The following is a 23,921-nucleotide window of genomic DNA, read 5'->3' on the forward strand; positions in this document are numbered from 1 at the left end:
AAAAGTAAACTTTCTGCCTATTTAAAAATTTAACTTAACCTGCCTCATAGAACATAAAACTAGTCAGTTGGCACACAGCAATAAGAAAATACAGTAAAACATTACTTGTATCATTGAAGAAATCATCTTGGAATTAAAGCAAATGCTGAAAGAGTGTTACTGTAGTGTGTGCACTAGCTAACAATGCATTCTGCTTGTTGAGTTAAAGTTCACCTTATCTAGAAGGTGACATTTCACCCACTGTTATTACATAGAATCTTATTTTAATGAGGTCTTTGAAAGTGATGGGATCTTTAGTCATAGCTTTAAGTATTACAGTAAAAATGGATCACATGTTCTACATAACCTTGCCTCACTAAAGTAAATGGTTCTCTTCCATGTTGAAATTCATTGATATATTATCATTACTATATCCTGATTATTAGAGCTGACATTTGTTATTCAGTCAACCTTCATTCTTATTTGTAATATTTACCAAAATTGAAAAATTACTGCATACTTGGATACTACTTTAAGCTGAAACTTTAGGAATTCAGGAGTATTAAATATTTGGTAGTTCTTTTTTAAACATACACCTATGTATACATTTTTGCTGTGACTTTTTATTTTACAACATAACATTCAGACTTGAAGTGCTTATGTAAAGGATCCTACTGTACTTATCTATGTACATGGAATGTTTTTCACAAATTAAAATGCAGGAAGGGTGGTGAAATGAATGAATGTGTGAAATGGGAATGTCACGTTGCCTTTTTCTCCAGCTGTTATGTCCCCAACAATCCTAACCCTCATCCCTTATTCCATCTATTTTTAGCTTTTCCAGCACAGTTCTGTGTCACTTGGTGGTAGCAATTGAAGGTGAGAATGTCTGAATTATCCCCAATTCCTTTCTTATTTTGCATCGATTCCTCCAAAGTCTACATGATACTTGATTTCCCACAATTGATTCACCCACCGCTTCCAATGGTGATGTGATTTTCCTAGGTGCAGTTCTATACCTTATTTTCCAGCTGGATAATTTCTGCTGTTACACTTGACTCACTATCCAACCAGCGGCACCAGGGCTTGTGGGCGTTGCAGACTCTGTCCTTGATCGGGCGTCTCTCTCTTATGAAGGCCCGTCACCTGCCATCTGTAGGTGTGAAAGGCACCCCGGCCTCACACCACAGAGGGGGTCGTGTGCCCCTGCCTCCAACGCTCCGCAGATTCCTCTGAAAACCTAACCACGGATGTAGAGTGACGGGGCCAGAGGACCCAACCCCATTCAGGAAAGCCTTACAGTTACAGGTTCACCTCAAACTCTTATGCTGTAGTAATATATGGAATAAGTAAATTCTTTCTTCCCCACAATTAATGTGAATGAAAAATGATTACACAGTGAAATGCTTTGCTTACTCAGTGTTCGCAGGCGATCACCATCTCAACATGAATAGTAAAGCTTGATATATTATCTAGTGTTCGCGTAGTTGTTTTGTCTGAAAAACGGTTTGTTTAAAATCATTCCTCAAAGTCACGTTCAGTTTCCTTTTCTGCCAGAGGTCAAGACTTTAAGGAAATTATTTACTGCAAGTAACATATCAAGAGGGACGAGTCCAAAGTTAAAGTGAAATTCTAGGTAACCGCCTTGCAACGCGGCCGTCAGTGAGGTGCAATGCTTATCTTCCCCTCTGGAGATCTGAATCTTGTCTGGCTGCTCTGACATCACGCTGGGCTAAGAGCTGAGGTCTTCACAAGCTGTCTCCGTGCTCGTTTGCCATTGAAGCTGTGTGTGTGTGTGTGTGTGTGTGTGTGTGTGTGTTTCCTAATGTGTGCTTCAGGCAGGTCCAGGCAAATCAGAAGTCTCTATTTTCATCAGTTAAAAACAATAGCCAAGGTTGGCGTGGAAGAGGGATGAGTAGGCAGAGCGTAGAGGATTTCAGCATTTAGCGAAGATACTCTGTGACTCGCTGATGGTGGATACACGTTCGAATGCACAGAACGCTCAGCACCGAGAGTGAAGCCTAACGCAGGCCGCGCCCTCTGGGTGATGTTGCCGTGTCGACGTAGGTTCGTAAGTTGTAACAAAGGTCCCACTCAGCGGGGGCACGTTGATCATCGGGGAGACTGTGCATCTGTGGGACGGGGGTCTAGGGGAAATCTCTGTACTTTCCCCTCAGTTTTGCTATGAACCTGAGACTACCCTACAAAAATAAATTCTTTAAAAATGAAAATATAAAATAACCCCCAGCTATGAGCACTTTTGACTTCATAGCAAAGCAGTGGCAGACAGCTAAATCCCTCCTTAGAGTCTCATAGAAGATAGGGTGGCCCCCAACAGTATGGAGGAAGGACAGAGACCACAAAAGGATTTTATGAAGTTTCCCTTCTAACAGACGATGGAGCTTAAGAACATTCAGTTCACGGACTGAGCTGTTAGCTTGTCCTGGTTTAACAGAGTCAACCTATAAATATCCCCCTTAACGCCACTTCCCTTTTCTGTTTTCACTGATTGCCCTTTTTTACCCATCTCTGTCCCTTTGCTCACGTACTCACCCATGGCAATGTGAGAGCATAACTGTGCTGATACATTATCTGATGAAAATGCACACTTGATTCGCACCATAAAATGTGAATGAACATGAAGAAGACGATTGGATTGGTGCTGATTTCTGATTTTTCAGGAAGATGACACTCATCATTATTCATGATGTGGAACCTACATTTTCCAACCTGACAGTATCAGGCCAATGAAATATGCATCCAAGGCATGGTAGGAAACCTGAAAAAAATTAAAAACACATCGTGTCAATCCTGGTCCTGAAAAGATGGATATTTCTGCATTAAGAAATGTGTATGTGTCAAGGACTTGAAGTTATGCTTATCCAGAAAGATACCCATAATTAGCCACTTATTAAAAACAAAGTAAAATAAAGTTCTCTCTCTAGGGTAAGATTTTATAATTTTTGAAAGGTTTTTATTTTTCTCAGTTACACTTGACCAAAACTTTAAGATTGAAGTATACAAATGTAAAGCTTTAAAAGAAAACAGTTGCCCGTTGCCTATTTCGGAGGTAACTATATTTAACTTACACATTTCTACTTTATTCTCTTATTTACACTTGAGATGCTTGTAATGTTATTTTTTATTTGATGCTAGACATTATCTATTACACGCTTATGATGGAATGTATTTAGCCATTGCATTCCACTCTCCCATGTATTTCACTAACACACTCCCAGTGCACTTGCATAATAATGATTATATAAATATTAAATGTCACTTGGAAACAAGCCAAGTTCATAAATGCATACTAAGCTAAAAACTAAAGAAAAAAAATGGGGACTTTGCATGGGATTGCCTTGAATATGGAAAAGCAGGAGAGAAATGATTTCCTCACAGTGTTATGTCTGGGGATCCATGACGTAGCATCTCCCTCATTTATTTAACAATGTTGTATTTGTTTGTTGAAATTAAATCAAAACCAGTTGATCTTTGTATATTACTTTGTATATATGCTATTCCATACTAAACTCACTTAATAACTCACCTGGTAATGTCTCACGTAATAGTGTCCATAGACTCTTAAGGATTTTCTGTGTTCAAAATCACGTTACCTCTGAATAATGTCAGTTTCATTTCTTCTTTCAATTTTTATGATTTTTATTAGCTCTTTTCTTGCCTTATTTCAGTAAGATCTGAAGAAAAATTAAGTAGAAATGAAATTGGTGGACATTCTTGCCTCATTTGTGATCTCAAAGAGAAATGTTTCAATAATTCATAGTTAATGCTATGATGCTTCTCACACATTTTTGTGTATACTCTTTATAATATGAAGGATACTCCTTTGTATACTCAGTTTTCTATGAGCTTTTATCAAATGAATGTAATCAAATGCTTCTTTGTATCTATTAAAATGATTATATAATTTTCTTCATTTTTAAAATTTTCTACTTTTAACGTGATGAAATATATTGTTTTCATGTGTGTGTCTGTATCTTCTCTGTTGCTCAGATTGGGCTAATTTTATTGTTCTGTCCTCAGGTTTCCTGATTCTGTCTTCTGTCACTCTATCACCAGGCTAGTCCAGCAAGGTTATTTATGTTACTGTATTGTTTAGTTCTATAATTTCATTTCCTTTTTATAATTTGTATTTCTTTCCTGAGATATTATAATTTTTCATTTGGTTCAAGATAATTTTTAATTTCTTGCTGAAATATTTTTGAGGTGGTTTTAAAACCCTTGCCAGATGATTCCGGTATGTAATTCGTCTAGTTTGTGTTACTTGATTATCTTTCCTCATTCAGATCAGGATTTTCCTGGCTCTTAGTGTGACATATTATTTTAATCGTGGCCACTTTGCTTATTTGTTAAGAGTCTCTGGTTCTTATTTACTTATTTTTCTTTTTAGCAAGAAATCACTGTTTAGCACGCAGGTCCTCGCCTGATTCTGTGGGCTGTGGTTCCACTGACAATATGACATTTAGAACCATTTTGGTGCTAGTTGGGTCTGATTGATTCATCTGCGTCATCAGGCTCCCCCCACCCCGCCCGCCACCCCGTTCCCTGATGGTGCTAGAGGAGGGGAAGGGGCTTCCCCAGGTCGGGTCCCTGCTGCCACTAAGTGGATAAGGGGATGCTTCACCTAGCAGTGGGTGGACCACCCCTCTGTTGGGAAAGATCTGTGCTCTTCCTCCAGGCCTGGGAGCCCTAATCGGTTTTCTTTCTCTCTACCTTTCGGAGTTCTACTTGGTTGTGTCTGGCACTTTTTTCAGTGTTTTAGTTGTACTTGTTTGGGAGAGAGAACTTTATGCCATCTTGTAGGGAGCAGAAGTCATTCTAAACCATGTTGATAGTCAATCCTTTAATGACTGTATGGCGAGCATTTTTCTATGTGTTTAATAAATTATGTCCCCATGTTTATTAATTGCTTCTTCACTAATTCTTAATTCTTCTCTTAGTTTATGTGAGTTTTTAAATTATATATATACTTACATATTTTCCAGGTATGTTTGCTATAAATAATCCTCAGCTTTCTGAACTTCTTTTAATATTGCTAACATTTGTTGTGGTATAATATTTTGAGAAATTATCCTTATTTAACTGGTAGAAATAGACCTAGTAATTTTATAATTTAGAGAGTTGAGAGTTATTGATAATAGCTGTCTCCATCATTATTCTAAATGTTCAGGGAAAGGAAGAGAAAATGTACAATGATATAGTGGGAAAATAATAACCATTTAGTTTTTGCAAAAGTGTTTGAGTGAATTGGAACAACTTTAATTAGAATTAGCACGCTGGTCAGATCTGCAGGGTAATTTATTCATAGATCTCCAAATAGTGCATCATGGGTGCTCAATAAATATTTAGTAAATTAATAAATATAGTGGTTCGAGCACTACATCTTTCTGTAGACCTAACATAGACCATAAACTCAAGAGAGCCTTGATAAATGTGAATGGAAGATGATGACATCGTGAGTGAACAGGGACCACAGGATGATGGGAAAAGGAAGGATGTGGATGGCTGCATTCCTTCAGTGTTAGATCTTTCATCCCCTCCATCTGCCATAAAATGTTTCTGACCACTGGGGAAAACTGTGAGACATGGAAAAGACAACCCATTATTTCAAGGGTTTTCAATCGTACAAAAGTTTTTGCCAGCGTACTGATAATGGTATCATTTTTATTATGTTTTATGTTAGGTTCAGGTTCTTCGGAATGCTGGAGAAGAAGTGACCCTGACGGTCTCATTTTTTAAAAGAGCACCTGCTTTCCTCAAACTCCCACTGAACGAAGATTGTGCATGTAAGCATTTATGAAGATTAGGTAAAATGCTCCCGTCACATTTACTTTCTAAGCCATTATTTCCTGGCAGTAATTTCTTTTTAAAGTTGGGATTCCTGCCTGAATGCAGACATTTTTCTTTAATATCACAAAGCATTCAATTAACCCTTCTCCAAAGGGAACAGCTGTTGTCTGTGTTTCAAAATGTATTCACATTTAGTTATTTTCCAACCTATAACTGGGGAAATATTATTTACTTAAAATAAATGTCATATCAGACATATACATTTTGTATCTCTATTAAAATTTCATTCATATTGTTTGAGGAATATATATTCTCTAAGTAGAAAATAATATTCTCTTATTTGGCTACTGAACTTACTAAATAAGCATTTACGCTTCATTTGTCCTGATGAGAATAGGGAGATAGCAGGAAGCCCCAGTCTATGTGGAAATGTAATAATTTTCATAAGAACTACTTAAAACTTTCTGTATCTATTTTCATATTATGAAATGAAATGCATATTATCTTACAGTTTTTGCTAAAAGCAAAGAATTATTATTTTTAACTGAGGCATAGTTTACATGAACTGAAATGCAGAGATCCTCAATGCTCAGTGGGATCAGCTCTCACAAACGCTCACATTTGCTTAAGCCACATCCCTTTAGATCACAGAACGGTTCTGCTGTGCCTCTTCCAGTAAATAACATTCCCAGAAACAGCTACTGACTTAATTTCTTGTCATCAAGTATTAATGTAATCAAACTGTATTTCTTCTTTTACGTCTGCTTCTTTCCTTACGAACCGTCTCGTGTTAACATATTTCAGGAGGTTATTTATTTACATTGCTGTACAGTATTCCACCGCATGAGTGTAGTAGAGTTTGGTAATGCATTCTCCTGCTGGTAGACAGCAGAGCTGTTTCCGGTATTTGGCTATTGTAAATAAAGCTGCTATAAACATTCTCGTACAAGCCTTCTGGAAGTCATAGTATTTTATGTCACTACTATAAGTACCTAGGAGTGGAATTGCTGAGTCACAAGACGGATGTGTAATCAACTTGCTAACAAACTGCCAAATACATTTCTAAGGTGGGCGTGTGTTTACAAACCCCCCACTGTCCACTCCAGTGGCAGATGAGAGAGGTCTGGCTGCTCTCCATGAATTCCAATATTTGATGGTCAAAAATTTCTTTAGCTATTCTCTTGAGTGTGTAGTGGTACCGAATTGTAGTTTTAATTTGCATTTCCCTGAAGGCTAATGATGATTAGCTCCTGTGCTATTTGCATATTTTATTATCTATTTGCATATCTTATTTTGTAATGTGTCTGCTCACGTCTTTTCCCCATTTTTCTGTTGGTATGCCTTTATATTATCACACTGAAGGAGTCGATAAGCCTGTTTATAGTAAGCTATTTGTTAGCTATATGTGTTACAAACATTCTGTGCACGACTGTCTTTTTTACCTAAACGTGTGTCAAGTTTGCACAACTTTTTGATTTTGATAAGATCTAATTTACCATTTTGTTGTCGTTTTCGTTGTATATGCTTTTGGTTTTTTGCATCTTTTCTAAGAAATATTTGCCTACCACAAGGTTGCAAGGATATCTGCCTACACTTTTGCAAGCAGCTTTATAGCATTGATTTTTATGTTTAAGTTTATAATCTATCTTATATTAGTGACGTTTTGGTTCCGAGGTAGGAATCAAGAATGAAGGAATCACTATCTTATTTCCACTAATGTATGCGTCTGTTCTTTCACCAAAACCACACTGTTGATTATTGCAGCTTTATAATAGTTTAAAAAGTCACCTAGGATAGGCTCTTCAACTTTGTGATACTTCAAGATCATTTGGCTATTCTAGATTCTTGGCATTACTGCATCCATTTTAAAATAGCACATCAATTTCTATTTAAAAAACTATTATGATTTGGAATGTGACTGAATTTATAGACAATTAGTATAATTAACACCTTAACAATTTTAAAACTTTCATTCCACTTTCCATTTATTTATATTTTAATTTTTCTCATCAATATTTTAATGTTTCCAGTGGGAAAATATTGCATATCTTACATTAAATTTATTTTAAGCATTTTATGTTTTTGTTTTATTGTAAATAATATTTTAAAGATTTAATTTTCTAATTATCTGTTGCTAACACATAGAAACAATAACACATCACATTTTTATATATCAACATTCTGCAGCATAGTTTAATTTTCTTATTAACCAGTAAGATTTTTGTACTTTCTCTGAATTTTTCTACATATAAAGTTATGTCATCTGCAAATAATGTTTTGCTTGTTTCTTTCCAAGCTGTATTTCTTTTAATTCCTTTCTTTGCGGGGGAGGGGCAGGTCATCTATTGCAACAGCTCCGGCCTCTTGTAAAATGCTGAGTGAAGTGCTGAGTGCAGACGTCCTTCTCCTGCTCAGGATCTTAGTGGGAAATCTTCCAGTTTTTTACCATTAAGTGTGGCATCAGCTGTGGGTGTTCATAGATGCCCTTTATTAGAATAGAATAGAGGTGCCTTTATATTACTGGGTTCCTGAGGATTTTTCTTTTCCCTTCTTTTTTTTAATAGAAGTGAATGTTGAGTTGTGTCAAATATTTTTCCATCCATTGAGATATTACATTTTTTCTTTTTTTTTCATTCTGTTGATAAGGTGACTTTTTAAAAATTGATTTTGAATGCCAAATAAAGCTTGCTGCATTCCTAGGATAAACATCATGGTCATGGCCTATTTTTTAATGTATATTACATGTTTTAATTTGCTAATGTATTGCTATTTTTTTTTAAATCTTTGTGCATTAAAGATTTCCAGATGTACTTTTCTTTTCCTGTAGTGTTTTAGTGGGATTTTGGTACCAGGGTTATTATGTCTTTGTATAAGTTGTGAAGTTGTAACTCCTATTTCCAGAGAGAAATTGTTTAACAGAGATCATATCTCTTTCTTAAGTGATGGAATAAATTCACCAGAGAAGCAATCTGGTCCTAGAATTATCATTTTTGTTTTGTATGAATTAATTTCTTAAATGGATATAGGACTTCTTTGATATTCTCTTTTCTTCTTTTGTAAATTTGGGTTAGATTTTTTTCAATATTTTTGTTCATTTCAACTAAGTTGTCAATCTTTGCATGAAGTTATTCATCATATCTTTTCATTATCCTTTTAATATCTGTTGATTTGCAGTAATGCCTCCTCCTTCACTCCTGATACTTATAATTTATATTTTCTCTCTTTTACTAGATCATTTTTGCTATGGGTTTTATTAATCGTTCCAAAAACCCATTTTCGTCTTGGTTAGTTCTGTGTTATTTTCAGTGTGCTGTTTCATTGCTTTTCACTTTTATTTTTATTATTTTCTGTCTTCTGTTTACTTTGTTTGCTCTTCCACTTCTAACATCTTAAGACACAAGCATAGATCACTGAGTTTACATCTGCCTTCTTTTTGTGCTATAGTTAAGTCTTTAAATTCCAAAGGACTGCTGTCGATGCATTACAGAATTTGATATGCTATGTTTTCATTTTATTCAGTTCAAAATGCATATGAGTTTTAAAGTAATATGTGTGTCCATTAAAAATATTGTCTCATAAGAGAGAAATGCAGAGAAAACATCAAAAGAAAAAATAGCAAATATAAAGTATGAACTTCTTAAGATTTAAAGAGTGTGAAAACTATATCTAGGCTAGTATAGCAAAAAAGCCTGTTTCCCTTCTTAGCACCAGGAAAACTATAGAATTTCAGGGTCATAAAAGAGGAGAGCAGCGTCATTTTTTGGGTTTTTTTGAGCACGTCGGTTAATACATTAGGAGCGTAACCTGTAATGATGTTTGCATTTAAGTGTTGTATGTCAAATAAAAATTGGGAATCAATTACATTAATAGATCATATTTATCTACATTAACAACTCCAAAAATATAATGTTTACAGAAAAAGCAATGAATCAGAAATCAAGAAATATGTATTTTAATCCTGACTGAAACAATTACTAAATTTTAAAATCTTAGAAAAATCACAAATCTTTAAGACGTATATTACTCATCTTTATTTTTTTATACAGCAGATTTTTATTAGTTATTTTATACATATTAAACACTCATGTTTAAAAAATAGACATTGGTAGGTTTCTCATGAGGATCTAATACAAAGTGTTTTAGTTGCAAATTCACAAAATTAAATAATGTCAGTGAGGGTGCTTCCAATTACAGTATATGCCAAGAACAGTTGTAAAGACAGAGCACTTACAAACTTTTTTTGCATCAGAGAGTGTTATGGTAAATAAACATGGGATTTGCTAGTAGATAAGACATGATATTAAATAGAATTTTGTAGCCAAACAAAATCTTGCACCATTCTAAGTATGATTCATAAGAATAGGACACTTTGGATAATAAAATGAAATAGTATTTTTTATATAGTTGCATATTTCCCTTAATAAAACCTTAATATTTATGAAATCAAAGATAAATATTTAGACGTAGAGAATGGACTTGAGGACACGGGGTGGGGGAGGGGTAAGCTGGGACGAAGTGAGAGAATGGCATGGACATAGATACACTACCAAACGAAAAACAGATAGCTAGTGGGAAGCAGCCGCATAGCACAGGGAGATCAGCTCAGTGCTTTGTGACCACCTAGGGGGGTGGGATAGGGAGGGTGGGAGGGAGACTCAAGAGGGAGGGGATATGGGGCTATATGTATACGTATAGCTGATTCACTTTGTTATAAAGCAGAAACTAACACGCCATTGTAAAGCAATTATACTCCAATAAAGTTGTTAAAAAAATAAAAAGAAAAGAAAAGATAAATATTTGCAGGTCTCTTTGGGGGCCACTTTAGGTTTTAATTTTAATTTTTGTTTACTTGCAAAACTCTGGCTTTGATATAAGTGAAATACAGATTTATTTTACTACCTGGCTTACCTGATACCACTGAGTGTACTGAAGTACGCAGTGTAGAAGGTGTCCGTGTAGGACAAGTGGGCTTCTAACCAACGATGCTGTGACTCTTCCCGCAGGTGCACCGAGTGACCAGAGCAGTGGCACCTCCTCTCCCCTCTGCGACAGTGGCTTACACCTCAACTATCATCCCAACAACACAGTAAGAGGCCCAGGGCACAGTCCCCATGAATGAGGAGGGCACCCAAGAAAAATACATGTAGTTAGAGTTTGCACAAGCTGGTCTAGGACCCGGTTTCTCTGATGTAGTTGAAATCCTCGGCTGCTTTATTTTTTGAGAATTATGATAATTCAGGGAGGAGAAAAATAAGTAGGTCTGTTATTTTTTCCCCTCTCAGGTCTGTGTTAAGCCCTTTGTAAGCTCTAGAGACGACTTCGAGAGGTCACGTGTAAAATCATACAGTCATTTTATAACATTGCATGTTATATGTAATTTCATGTTCTAAATAATTTGACATAATTTTTATCATTTTTCTTTTGAAATTATTTAGCTAAAAGTAGCTATATAATTTGCCATATATTAGGATTGCTTAGCAATCTTCATGCACACCAGGGAATCAATATAAAGGGAGAAAATCTAACCTACACATTGTATAAAGTGTGAGGAATATTAAACTATACATGTATTTCATAATTGATACATTTGGCATGTTTGTTTTAGAAAGTGTCCATTATTATTTTCCACCTGTACTTTGGAGTAAACAGGTTTTTTTTTCTTTTATAAATATTTGGAAACTCCTTGTATTTCACCCTTCAAAACATGTACACATTCTAAAGACAAAACGATTCCCTCTGGTTAAATGTGAGACTAACAATTTCCCCTGTGCTCACAAACATGAAGAGAAGCGGAGCTCACTTTATGTAGAATTTTATCTTTCTGTTCCATGCATTAGGATGTATGTGCCGTGGAGCTTCCTCTGACTTGGGTGGCTCACTGTCCATTGGAAACTCTTGAGCTCACGGTGGCACTTTACTCCAGAGTCCTCCTGTGGACTTCTGCAGGTCTCCGTGGCCCTCACTGTGCAGCCTGCACAGCATAATCTCAGCTGAGTCCCACGGGCCTCCACGTCCTTTTCATCTGTTTGTGTTTTTGCTCTGAAAGAGGAACCCTTGGCAACATCAAAGGTTATCTCTACAAGTATAAACCAGCCCCATCTGGGTATACTTCACTGCCCTTCTCTTTTACTTTTGTTACCAGAGAAATAACTGTCACACGATAGTTAATACTTAAAATGCGGGATCTTCAGAAGATGGCAAGATCTGAGTGCCTTAATTTCCTGTTGAGAGAACGAAAATACACGTCCTGTGCTCCCATCAGCTCCCTCCTCAAGGCTCTTACAACCTCCCACCCAGTCTTTGCCTCTTGCTTCAGTAATTCCTCTGCTCACCTCCGTCCCTTCCAGTGGAGACGCTCTTGAGGCCTTTGATGTCTTTCCAGTCCTTTGTGCTGGGCGGTGCCCTGAGCCCCGCTGCTGTGAGTGTCGCTGCCCCTCTTACAGGAGTCTCTGCCTGGAATCGGTATGGCTGCAGCCGAGGACGCAGAGATGGGGCACAGAGGCAGCCTCCCCGGCCTTGGCAGGTGACACGGTGGCCACCCGCCCTCAGGAGCCCACATATAGCCAGGTGTTCCCTCCTCATCCACTTTCTCCTGAGAGCTTTCCCCACCCATGTCACTCACACAAGAGTCCCCATCTCAGCTCTGCCATTTACTGTGGAGTGGGGACAAAGGTGCCTAGGAATATTTTTATTCTAGTTCTTGCCCCTGTACCCTTGGAGTCCTATGTAATAAGAAGTGGACAGGAAGGTCTGTGGGTAGGAGCCATTCTGGTCCGTTTTGAACTCATTCCACTGATGTACACAACAGCATCTACAGACTTGGTTACATGACCTGTGCCTCTATGTGGTTGCTCGATATAATGTCTTCCTTTACAAAGGCATAATGAGAGTAAGGAAACTGCTCAGCAGTTCTGTAACATGGCTGTTCCAAACAAATCCAGCTGTAAACTTTTCAAAAAACCTATCATCATAAATTGTTCTTACTGAGTTGTGTCGTTCCGTTTTCAGGAGGCATATTTTATTTCCATTTTTAGCATTAGGATTGAACATTATTTGACATTGCTAAAGATCTTTAAGTGTAAGGAAATTAATGGCACTTATGATGTTTTAGACAACAAGAATCAAGACATATATAAATCAAAGTGTAATAAAAATAAGGACAGTAATTGCATTTACGTTAATTGGATATGTGCTGAGAACCTGCTCTGAGAAAACCCTCTTCAAGGTGCCATGGGAAGAAGTCCATTATGGCTCCTGGCCCCAAAGTTTAAAATCCAGATCTGTAAAAGTAACTGTAATGTAAGCAGGAAAATTGCAATGGACGTTAGCCTTCCAATATCAGAGAAAAGGGCTGCTAGAGGCTTTGAACATCTGACTTACAGAAATCAACAAAAATGGGGGACTTCAGACCAAACGTGAGCCCGCCTGGGAATCAGACCCGAGTGGGTCACGCAGGGTCGGCATCCGGTTGAGGGGTGGAGGACGTGTCCGCTCAGAGGTTCATGACACGAGGGGCAGTCAGAGCGTGTCTCCTCGTGACCCATCACTAAATAATGAGGCACCTGGGCCCCGGGAGGCGCGTGCCACAGAGAGTGTGCAGATCGCAGAGACGGGGTCCGTGAGAGAAGCACCCGGTCCTCCGCTGTGTCTGCGTCCTCACCTCTGTCCCAGGCCCAGGGACTCTGTTTTTAGTTCCTGTGCCTGAATTATTCTCTGACGGAAATTTTGCGTAAGCAGGTGCCATTTGAGTTCCCTCAAACTTTCTGTGTATATTTTAAGGCAGCATTTTACACATATGAGAAAATAACACCTTGTAATGTATATATTAACATCACTCCACTTTCTTACATGAAAATGTAGTCTAGTCCTTCTAAGGGCCTGAGATCACCAATTTTAGCATATACAAGGTTCTCCCGGTTTGCTAGCCAAAGTGAAGAAAGAATTTGCTTGTGCTCACCAGGAGACTTAAATTCAGACACCAGCTACCAGATTCTGAGGAACGTTTTTCTTAACTATAAACCTTTAATGATGCTTTTAAGGCAAATCCTTAACGGAAGTTGGATCAGCGCTCTGCCCTGTATGCTCTTCTGTTTTGGCCTGATAATTGCTCTTGAGGTTATCGTACGGCAATATATCTTGAATGTGTTACATTTTGAGAAGAGAGTTTATTTTAAAGTAAAGGCTCTGTAAATGCTGCTTTTCCCGTTCACACTATTAATATTATAGGAAACAACATTCTTGACACTGAAGAATAAAGCTCTCGAAAAGTAGTTACGGGCCTTAAAGCCATAAAAATTCTTGTGTTTTTAGATCATTTTATATACAATTAAAAATAACTCCGAGACTGCTGTTACACAAGAAGACTAGAAAGCAAATTTATATTCTGCTATTGGAATTAAAATAAATAATAAGGATAAATAATTTCCAAAAGATACCAGCTATTCCACTGTAAATAACAGATCTGTGAAATGAAATACATTAACCCTGATTAGTTCAGTAGCTGAAGTGAGACTTATCTCGTATTTTTTATAAGAAAGAAACATGAAAGAAAGTGACATGCTTACAACTTTGGTACATAAAGACACCCAGTCGGGGTGCTGCGTCAGGACATGCCGAAGACCACATGTGCTTTACATCTGCTGGTCCATGAAGGCTATGAAATGTGATTTGTAAAACTCCTCATCCTCACCTATTGCTGATTGTCATTCTCCATATTCCATTACCTGTGTCTTTTATGTTCTTTGACATTTTCTATCTGTTCAGGGAACAATGAAGTGAGATGATCTCTTTGTGCTTTTCATGAACGACAGGAAATAAATAATCTGCCTAAAGTTACGTTGCAAAACTGTGAAATAATCAAGGCAGACGTCTGAGTCATTCTTTCCATGGTTTCAGCTCTGACTCTGGAAGTTAAATGCTGTGCTGTGGTGTCACAGAGACGTAGGTCGGAGTGAATCCTGGCCCTGTTGCTGGCCGGCTGGGGGCCTCGTGTAGACGCCTGACTGTGCACCCTCCCAGGCGTGGGCCTCGAGCACGGCGCCCGGGAGCAGGTTTCAGCCGCGCGCTGCTGTGAGCTTAGTGATGGGGCTGCTTGGTCAGGTCAGGCCTGGCCACAGAAACTGCACCCATTTACCCCAGGGTGTCACACAGGATTGTGGTTTCAAGTGCCCTCATGCAGAAAAGACGAGAAGCAATAATTTACTGCTTCTAGAAGCCTTAGGTTTTCCTTTGGTGACAGCCTTGTCTCTGGAGGTGGGTGCGCTGTGGCACAGAAGAGCCACATAACTTGCCCCGGCCCTCATCAGGTGGGAAATCGGGACTTGAACCAGATGGTCTAATTCCTATGGGGAGCCTCAGCCCTCACACGCTGCCCGTCTGTGACATCTGACGTGAGGGCCAGGAGAGAGGAAGCGATTAATGGGAACCTGGGCCTGTGCCTTTCAGTCACCACAGAAGAAGCACTGAAAGCAGCCGTCTTGCGCCAAAGGCTGTGTGTCCCGGAGACCTGTCACCAGTGGAGCCCCTCGCTCTTGTCAGCCAGGCCTCCTTGCCGGGTGCTCTAAAATGCTCGAAGGATTTCGTAGACTTTCATTGGCATAATGGTTGACAATTAACCTAATGCCAGAGAACTCTCAACCTCTAGTGAAAATAATGGAAGTTTTCCCCTCCCCCCAAATAAGCAATTTTGAAGAAGTTAATAACTGAAAGAAAAGTTAATAATATCTAGACTCACAGAGGTTCAACATTTAGACTAAAATAGAATCTCCTTCTAGCACCATCACTCAGAAATTATAGAATCTATAGCCTAGAGAGAAACCCGTCCGTGTCAGCAGTCCTCTGATCAGGTGGCGGCTTGGCTCGTACAGCCCAGGCCGACTGCATGTCAACGTCATTCCTGTGCTGGTGCCAGGAAAAATCCTAACAGGGAAGCTGATCCAATGAAAGAAACATGGATCAACATCTGCTGAAAAACTCAAATGCTATTCAAAGATGTGTCTTTTGTATACATAAGGAAAAAAACTTAAGCTTTTTATGAAACTTAAAATATATGTAATTTTAAACCAGTAGTAGTTGTCTTAACATTAAAACAATATAAGAAAATACAGACATTTTATTGACATAAACATGAGATTAAAACAATGGACAAAGATTTCCTGAGTGTTTGAGGGCTGTTTTATGGGAATATTCATTCTCACAAATGCTTTTAAGTAAGGGATGAATCGCAAGGCCTTATAACAACGTTTAGTGCTTAGCAGATAGAAAATATTTGCTAATTGAACTTTCTGGATTTTTGTCACCTACTAGTTCACTGTAATTACAGTTCTGCCCCATCTTTCTCATTCTTGAATGAATTCAGTCGTCGCTACTTTATTTCTTCTTCCTTCTCCTCTACCCATTTTTCGTGTTTTCACTACAATTCTTAATCTCAGTGATTCCCTCCTCACTTTCTTATAGAATTCCATTAACAGCGAAATTAACAAATATACCTTTATTGCCAGCGAACAGGGATTTCCTGTGGTTTTCTATAAATGTCCTCTGATTATCTAAGGGTAAAATACCCCTCAGATGACAAGGGTGTGACATCAACACTGAAAACACAGAAACACAACAGCACTGCTGAACGTTTGTTGTCTTTTCAGGACACGCTGTCCTGCTCTTCGTGGCCCGCGTCCCCGGGCCTGAGGTGGGAAAAGCGGTGGTGTGACCTCAGGCTGATCCCTCTGCTGCATTCCCGGTTCTCCCAGTACGTGCCCGGGACAGACCTGAGTCGGTGAGTTCATGTCAGCGGCCTCCGCTCGTCTGTTGATTGCAATTGAGACCTGGAGTGACATGACATGCCTTACGGGTCTTACCTTCAGGTTTCTAGAAGTAGGAAGACCCGCAGAAGAATAGCGTAATGTAGTAAAACGCACCTTACTGCAGGTGCTCGAGGCTTCGGTTTGGCTCAGTTCTCAGCCCTGCTGACCGAGCCCTGGTGACAGTCAGGTACCAGCTCCATCACCCCGTTGCCTCTGAGTCGGGGGTCAGCTCAGTGGCTGGCTCGGCTCTGCTGCCACCAGGGAGGGTGGGCGGCAGGGGCCAGCGGCCACCGCCTTATCGCTGCCGGGCAGCGGTGAGTGCTCCGCCCTCCACGGAGCTCGGCTGACGGAGGGCAGCGGAGGGAGTGGGGGCTGAGGGCAGTCGGCCGACTCCCCCCACCTCACCCCCCAGCCCACCCCCCAGCCCACCCCCACCTCACCCCCCCACCCCCACCTCACCCCCCCCACCCCACCCCCCACCTTACCCCCCCACCTCACCCCCCCACCCCCCACCTCACCCCCCCACCTAACCCCCCACCTCACCCCCCCACCTAACCCCCCACCTCACCCCCCCACCTCACCCCCCACCTCACCCCCCCACCTCACCCCCCCACCTAACCCCCCACCTCACCCCCCCACCTCACCCCCCACCTCACCCCCCACCTTACCCCCATCTCACCCCCCACCTCACCCCCCCACCTCACCCCCCCACCTCACCCCCCCACCCCCACCTCACCCCCCCACCCCACCCCCACCTCACCCCCACCTCACCCCCCCACCTCACCCCCCACCTCACCCCCCCACCTCACCCCCCCACCCCCCACCTCACCCCCCACCTCACCCCCCCACCTCACCCCCCCTCACCCCCCACCTCATCCCCCCACCTTACCCCCCATCTCACCCCCCACCTCACCCCCCCACCTCACCCCCCACCTCACCCCCCCACCTCACCCCACCCCCCCACCCCCCACCTCACCCCCCCACCTCACCCCCCACCTCACCCCCCCACCTCACCCCCCCACCTAACCCCCCACCTCACCCCCCCACCTCACCCCCCACCTCACCCCCCACCTTACCCCCATCTCACCCCCCACCTCACCCCCCCACCTCACCCCCCACCTCACCCCCCCACCTCACCCCCCCACCTCACCCCCCACCTCACCCCCCCACCTTACCCCCATCTCACCCCCCACCTCACCCCCCACCTCACCCCCCACCTCACCCCCCCACCTCTAGTCTAGTTGCTTTTAACATAATCACTGGTATATCAGAGATTATATCTGCCATCTTAGTATTTGCTTTCTATTCAACACTCTAGTTCTTCTTTTTTATAATTAAAATTTTTGTTTTGAGATACTTATATTCATATGCAGTTGTAGAAATAATAGAGAGAGATTACATTTTTTTTGCCCATTTTCCCAAATGGTAACATCTTGCAAAATTATAGTACAACACCCCATTTAGGAAACTGACATTGACAAAATCCACCACTCATTCATGCAGATTTCACATGCCTGAGTGTGTAAGAGTGTGTGTATGTGTGTGTGTGTATGTGTGTGTCTGTGTGTCTGTATGTTTAGTTCTATAGAATTATATCACATGCTCATGTTCTCATATCCACCAACCCAAGCACAAGGTGGAAGAGTTCCATCACCACAAGAACCCTCCTGTTGCCTGTCTATAATCATGCCAGCATCCTTCTTCCCCATCACATGACAACTCACTACTCTGTTCTTCACCTCTAATTATCTTGTCATTTTAAGAACATTATATAAATGGAATCCTACATTATGTAACTGTATTGGATTGAATTTTCTCACTCGGCACAATTCTTTGGTAATTCTTCCTAGTAGTTGCATTTTTCAGTTGTTTATCCCTTTTTATTTCCGATAGTATTCTGATAGTATGGATGTATCACATTTTAAAAATTCATCCCTTAAAGGACATCTGGGTTGTTCCAGTTAATTCTAAATAAAGATGCAATGAACGTTTTGTATAGATTATTGTGGGAATGTGCATTTTCATTTCTTCAGGTAAATGTTCAAGAACTCGAGTACTTGGTTGTGTGATAACAGCATGTTTAGTTTATTGAGAAACAGACACATTGTTTTGTAGGTGGCTGTACAGTTTTACATTCCCACCAGCAGGATATGAGCCATCCAGTTTCTCTACATCTTTGCCAGAATTGGGAGTTGTTGCTGTCTTTTACTTTACCATTCTTACAGGTGTAAGATATAGGTATGCTATATCACTGTGACCTGAATTTGCATATCCTAGTGATGTTCAGCATCTTGTCATGTGCTTATTTATCACATGAAATCCTCTTTGGTGAAATGTCTCTTTGTCTTTCGACCATTTTGTAATCGGCTTTGCTTATATATTTTTATTTATTTTTTTACTGTTGAGATTTGAGAGTTTTATATATATTCAAGAAAAAAGTCCTTTGTCTCAAGACACTAGTTTTGGTATTCTATTTTAACTTTTTTCTTACTTTCTGAAATAATTAAACATTTTTATTTTTTAATATTCCCTCTATTATATTGTTATATATGCATTCTTTTGTTTTGTTTTAGTTATTGCCTAAACGTTACACCATATGTCTTCGTCCTTCCAGGCTGCTATAACAAAATCCAGCAGATAATAACAGCAACAAACAACAGAAATTTGTCTCTCACAGTTCTGGGTGCGGAAGTCCTAGATTAAGGCACCTAGATCATGTTCTAGTCCTTTGATGAGGCCCCCCCACCCCTTCTTGGTTCATATCTGGTGTCTTCTCACTCTGTTCTCACTTGGTGGAAGGGTCAGGGATCTCTCTGGAAGCTCTTTTATAAATCACTAACCCCATTTCATGAGGACTCGCCCCCCATGGCTCTAGCATCTCCCCAAAGCCCCACCTCTCAATACCATCTCGTTGCTCACTAGGATTTCGAAACGTGAATAGGAGGTGGGGCACCAACACTCAGACCATAGCGCCATCCATACATGATTTATTAGTGTTTAATGCAATTTATTAATTTTGCCTCTTTCAGAAAATTCTAGAAACTTAGAACACTTTAGCTAATTCCTTTATTTCTTTCTTGTCTTTGGGCATACATATAGATAGATAGATAGATAGATGGATTTGAATTATATATGTAGCTTAAAATTTTATTATTTTCAGCTATTATTCGTATCCTAACTTTAATCTTTCTGTTTCTCTTTATTTTTTTCTTTTGTTTCTATTTTTCTTCTGCTTTAAGAACTTTTGAAATATTTCTGTTAATGGTATTTTTAATGTGTATACTTGTTTTCTTTTGTTTTGTTTTTACTTCAAAAAATTTATGTAGTTACATGATTTAAAAACGGTTAGCAAAGCAATTTATGAGGAAAAGGAAACTGTGTGGATCCAGATTCTTACATGTTTACTTTCATGGCACCTCAACACATCAACCGCTTTTAGCAACTGAATTAATTTCACTCCGTAAATACGACAGTAATAAGCAGTTATAAACACAGCACTGTTCTGAGTGGATTGCACAGCACTCCAGCTTGTTCCCGCATTCGCTCAGTAAGTACTGATTTAATGTCTACGTAGGAGGTGTTGTGTTTGCTTCTTTCTGTGAAGGAGCTCACAGTCCAGTGGCAGCTGAAGCAGGGGATGAAAAAGAAAAGATAAATGATTGGCCCAAGATGACAGATATACAAAATTGTGGAGCTTGGTTCGAAACCTAGGATATTATGTGCTGGTTGGCTTGGCCAAGTCCCATAATCTTAACTCTGATGATGTGATGCGTCTCGTATTTAATGGCAACAAAGTTGTGTTACTGTCATATACTATTATGTAGCCTGAATTAGAACATCGCACTGTTTTATCAGTGGTGAGACAGTGTATGTTCATCGTATAGTAATGATTTAGAAGTACATGTCTCATTTCAGTTTTGAAGCATCAAAATATGACAGAACATTGCAGTGTCAGGGAATCAGAATGGGAAGGTTATTGAGGAGAAGAAAGTGGTTGATGGTATTAACTACAGAATAGAAATACTGAATAGACTGAGAAACAGATTAAGCTGAAGGTGACTTTGGCTAGAGTAATTATTGGAGTGAATTGGATAGAAAAAAATGTTTGTTATGAGAAGGATAGTGACGGTAAAGTAAGGGAAACAGTGTGTAAGGATACGTCACCCATAGTGTGATGGGGGAAGGGATAGAAAACTTAAGGCGTCTCCTGCTCGTGCTTAGTGGCCAAGGGGAAGGAGGAGACACAGCGGCCCCGTTGGGTGCACCATTGCCTTTGCTCTTCCATCGCTCTGTCACAGGTGGTGCTGTGCAGATGTACTGGGAGTCGCTGAACGGATGGACTTTCCTCCATCTTCACAGACAGGCCAGCAGGTCTACCAGGACTTCGCTCTATGTGGAGCCGGAACAATTGATGATTTAAAAAATATATTCAACTAAATAACATTAAGATCCTAGTTGATTTCACCTACTCTATGAGCCATGCAGTGTCCCCTTGTATATGTTTGGAAGTAAGATGTCCTTCAGTAGGGGGATGGATAAATAAACTATGTACACCCAGATAGTAGAATATTATTCAGCCCTAAAAAGAAATGAACTACTGAGCCATGAAAAGACATGGGAGAACCACGGATGCATGTCACTAAGTGAAAGAAGCCAATCTGAAAATCCCACACACTGCTTCCAACTATATGACCTTCTGGAAAAGGTGAAACTATGGAGACAGTAAAAACATCAGTGGTTGCCAGCGGTTGGGAGGTGGAGAGAGACGAAGAGGCAGAGCAGAGATATTTGGGGGAGTGAAAATACTCTGGATTATGTTATAATAATAGATATATGTCATTACATATTTGCCCAAACCCATAAAATGTGGGACACCATGAGTAAACCCTAATCTAAACTATGGACCTTGGGTGATATGACATGTTGATGTAGGCTCATTAATTATAACAAAAGTGCAACTCTCTTGTGGGAGATGTTGATAACAGAGAGGGTGTGTGTGTGTGTGGCAGGAAGTCTATGGGAAATCTCTATACTTTGTCCTCAATGTTGCTATAAACCTAAAACTTCTCATTACAAAAGTCTTTAAAATGTGAGGTACGCAGGACAAATGCTGCCATCTTCATTTTACACAGAGAGAAATTAGAGGTCGGAGAGTGGCATAAAATCAAGGTACTTGCAATACCTTACAGATTTTAACTGAAGCGGGACAGAAGGGCATTGCAGACAAAGGGAACACTGGGGAAAAGCCTCTGTTGAATAAAAGTTCAGGGCTTGTGTCGGATTGGTGAATTTCAGCTTTGGAAAATAGGTAACAACATGGTTTGGAAGAGCTTCTGTACAACCTCACCAAACAGTTCAGGTTTTGAGCCTGAACCATAAAACCTGTGATGAGATGGTGCCCCAAGGTAGCATCACGAGCAGAAACGATCTGAGCTCAGTGAGAAACAGCACTTTGCTGGAATCATTAACCCGAGCGGGTTTGTTTGTTTGCTTGTTTGCTTGTTTGCTTGGTTGTTTTAGTTTTTCCTTTCCTTAATCATCTCCCCAAATTGTTAATAACCAGATCAAGAATAATGGCCCGTTTTTCAAATACTGCTTGAGTCAGTGCTGTCCTACACACAGAGAACCACTCTCATGGGGCAATCTTTCTTATGTTCCTCCTGAGCACTGGGACGCCCTCCTTGCTTCTCTCCTGCCTTCATTCACATTTTTCCATGTTCTTGTCCAGCACAGAGAGAACATATTTGTATCATAAAATACAATATGATCCTTTCACTCCAAAGAGCCAGTGTTCCCACGGCCCTGCCTGACTCGGGATTGGTCGGAAATGCCGCCACGTGGTTTGCAAAGCTCTCGTCGATCAAGCTGTGCTTTACCGCCACCTTCATGACTCACCGCTGCCCCAGACGCACATCGCAACGAGCCGAACAGCCCCTGTTTCTCACAACCTCTCACGGCTTCACGCTGCCATTTGGTCCCGGAGTAACTACCTCCCATCCAAAATGTGCACTTTCTCTCCTCTGCCGCGTCTAAGCCATTCATCCAGTTGGATCCAAAACCCAGGAGCAATGTGGAGTCTAGCTGCTCCCTCATATTCTGTGAAAGGAAGCAATCACTGACCCGCAGACTTTCTAACACCTTTATAAATCCCGTGAGCTCACTGTTTTATTTTCACTCTCACTAACACATGTGTATTTTGGTCCCACGTCATCGCGTAGCTGCCGGGTACCCGACATGGTGTGACAGGACCGCCCACTCCACGCAAATCTGACCGTGGGAGGCCTCCAGGGAGGCTCAGCCATGGGTCCCGTGGGCTCTCAGCTCCTTCCGGGATGTTCACACCCTCCTCGGAGCCTGCCTGCTTCCCCATGATGTCCCCACTCCCTTTCCGGACAAGGCCATCTAGCCGCTCCAAACCTGTGTAGTTGAGTCTCTACAGCTCTCACTTCTCCCACTCAAGATGCCTTCTCCGACTCACTCCTCACAAATTCAGCATCTCCGACACGTGCCTTCATGTGGCATACGATGCACAGTGAGTCAAACATGAATAACTCAGTTGTAGTCATAAGACATGTATGTGTTTTCATGTAAACGCATATTATGTTGAAAACTATGACTATTTTTAGTGAGCAGTCTATTTTTCATACAAAGAACGACTAAGTTTGTATTTTAAATGACTAAAACTACTCTGAAATTCAGCAACATTTGAGAATAACTTTTGCTGCCAGAGTTGTGATCAAGAATCCTTAGAAAAATAGAAAAAATGATTCTGAGCAGAAAGTGGACAATCTGCGCTCAGAAGTTCAGATTTTCCAACTGTAATCATGTCACTGCTTTTTTCAGCCTGTGTGTGTGTGTTTGTATCTGTGTGTGTGTGTGTGTGTGTGTGTGTGCAAAGAATCATAATTTAGTCTAAGAATCCTCAAGACTACTGCAAATATTGTTAAAGTTTAATGTTTCCCAGTTACTACAACACTAACTTAATGGCTAATGTAGTTTATTGATTTCAGAGACTATAGGATCAAATAAGATAAAACAAATACATTTTTTTTTTTTACGATTACTGATTATCTTGACTCAAAGAATTACATTTTCTAAAAGCTGCAAATACGGCCACAGCACTGCAGTTCTTGCTAAGTGCTGGGTGACACATTCTTGCAAAACTCTCTCAAATATTGCATCAAGACCACACATTAATGACTCATTCAGGGAGCTTCAGTGATTAGTGAAAGTATTGGGGTCCCACCAGTTAATCCGTGAAGTATATTTTTCTCATTTTCTGTTAGGGGAAATTGAGATGCAACTCAGTGGACTAATTTGCCAATATTCTTATTT

The 23,921-nt window shown here is 40.3% G+C and overlaps 1 protein-coding gene across 2 annotated transcripts in view; it reads left to right on the top strand.

Moving 5' to 3' along the window:
• Positions 1-23,921, top strand: part of SNTG1 (syntrophin gamma 1) — a 202,667-nt gene that overhangs the window by 70,415 nt on the left and 108,331 nt on the right. For both annotated transcript variants that reach the window (XM_060128054.1, XM_060128055.1), the window contains exons 7-9: positions 5,681-5,783; positions 10,791-10,873; positions 16,428-16,558. In XM_060128054.1, coding sequence (XP_059984037.1) covers positions 5,681-5,783; positions 10,791-10,873; positions 16,428-16,558 — 317 coding nt within the window. The remainder of the gene's footprint in view (positions 1-5,680; positions 5,784-10,790; positions 10,874-16,427; positions 16,559-23,921) is intronic.

Source organism: Lagenorhynchus albirostris, chromosome 17 (assembly GCF_949774975.1).
Source record: "Lagenorhynchus albirostris chromosome 17, mLagAlb1.1, whole genome shotgun sequence".
In the NCBI taxonomy this organism is placed as follows: domain Eukaryota; kingdom Metazoa; phylum Chordata; class Mammalia; order Artiodactyla; family Delphinidae; genus Lagenorhynchus; species Lagenorhynchus albirostris.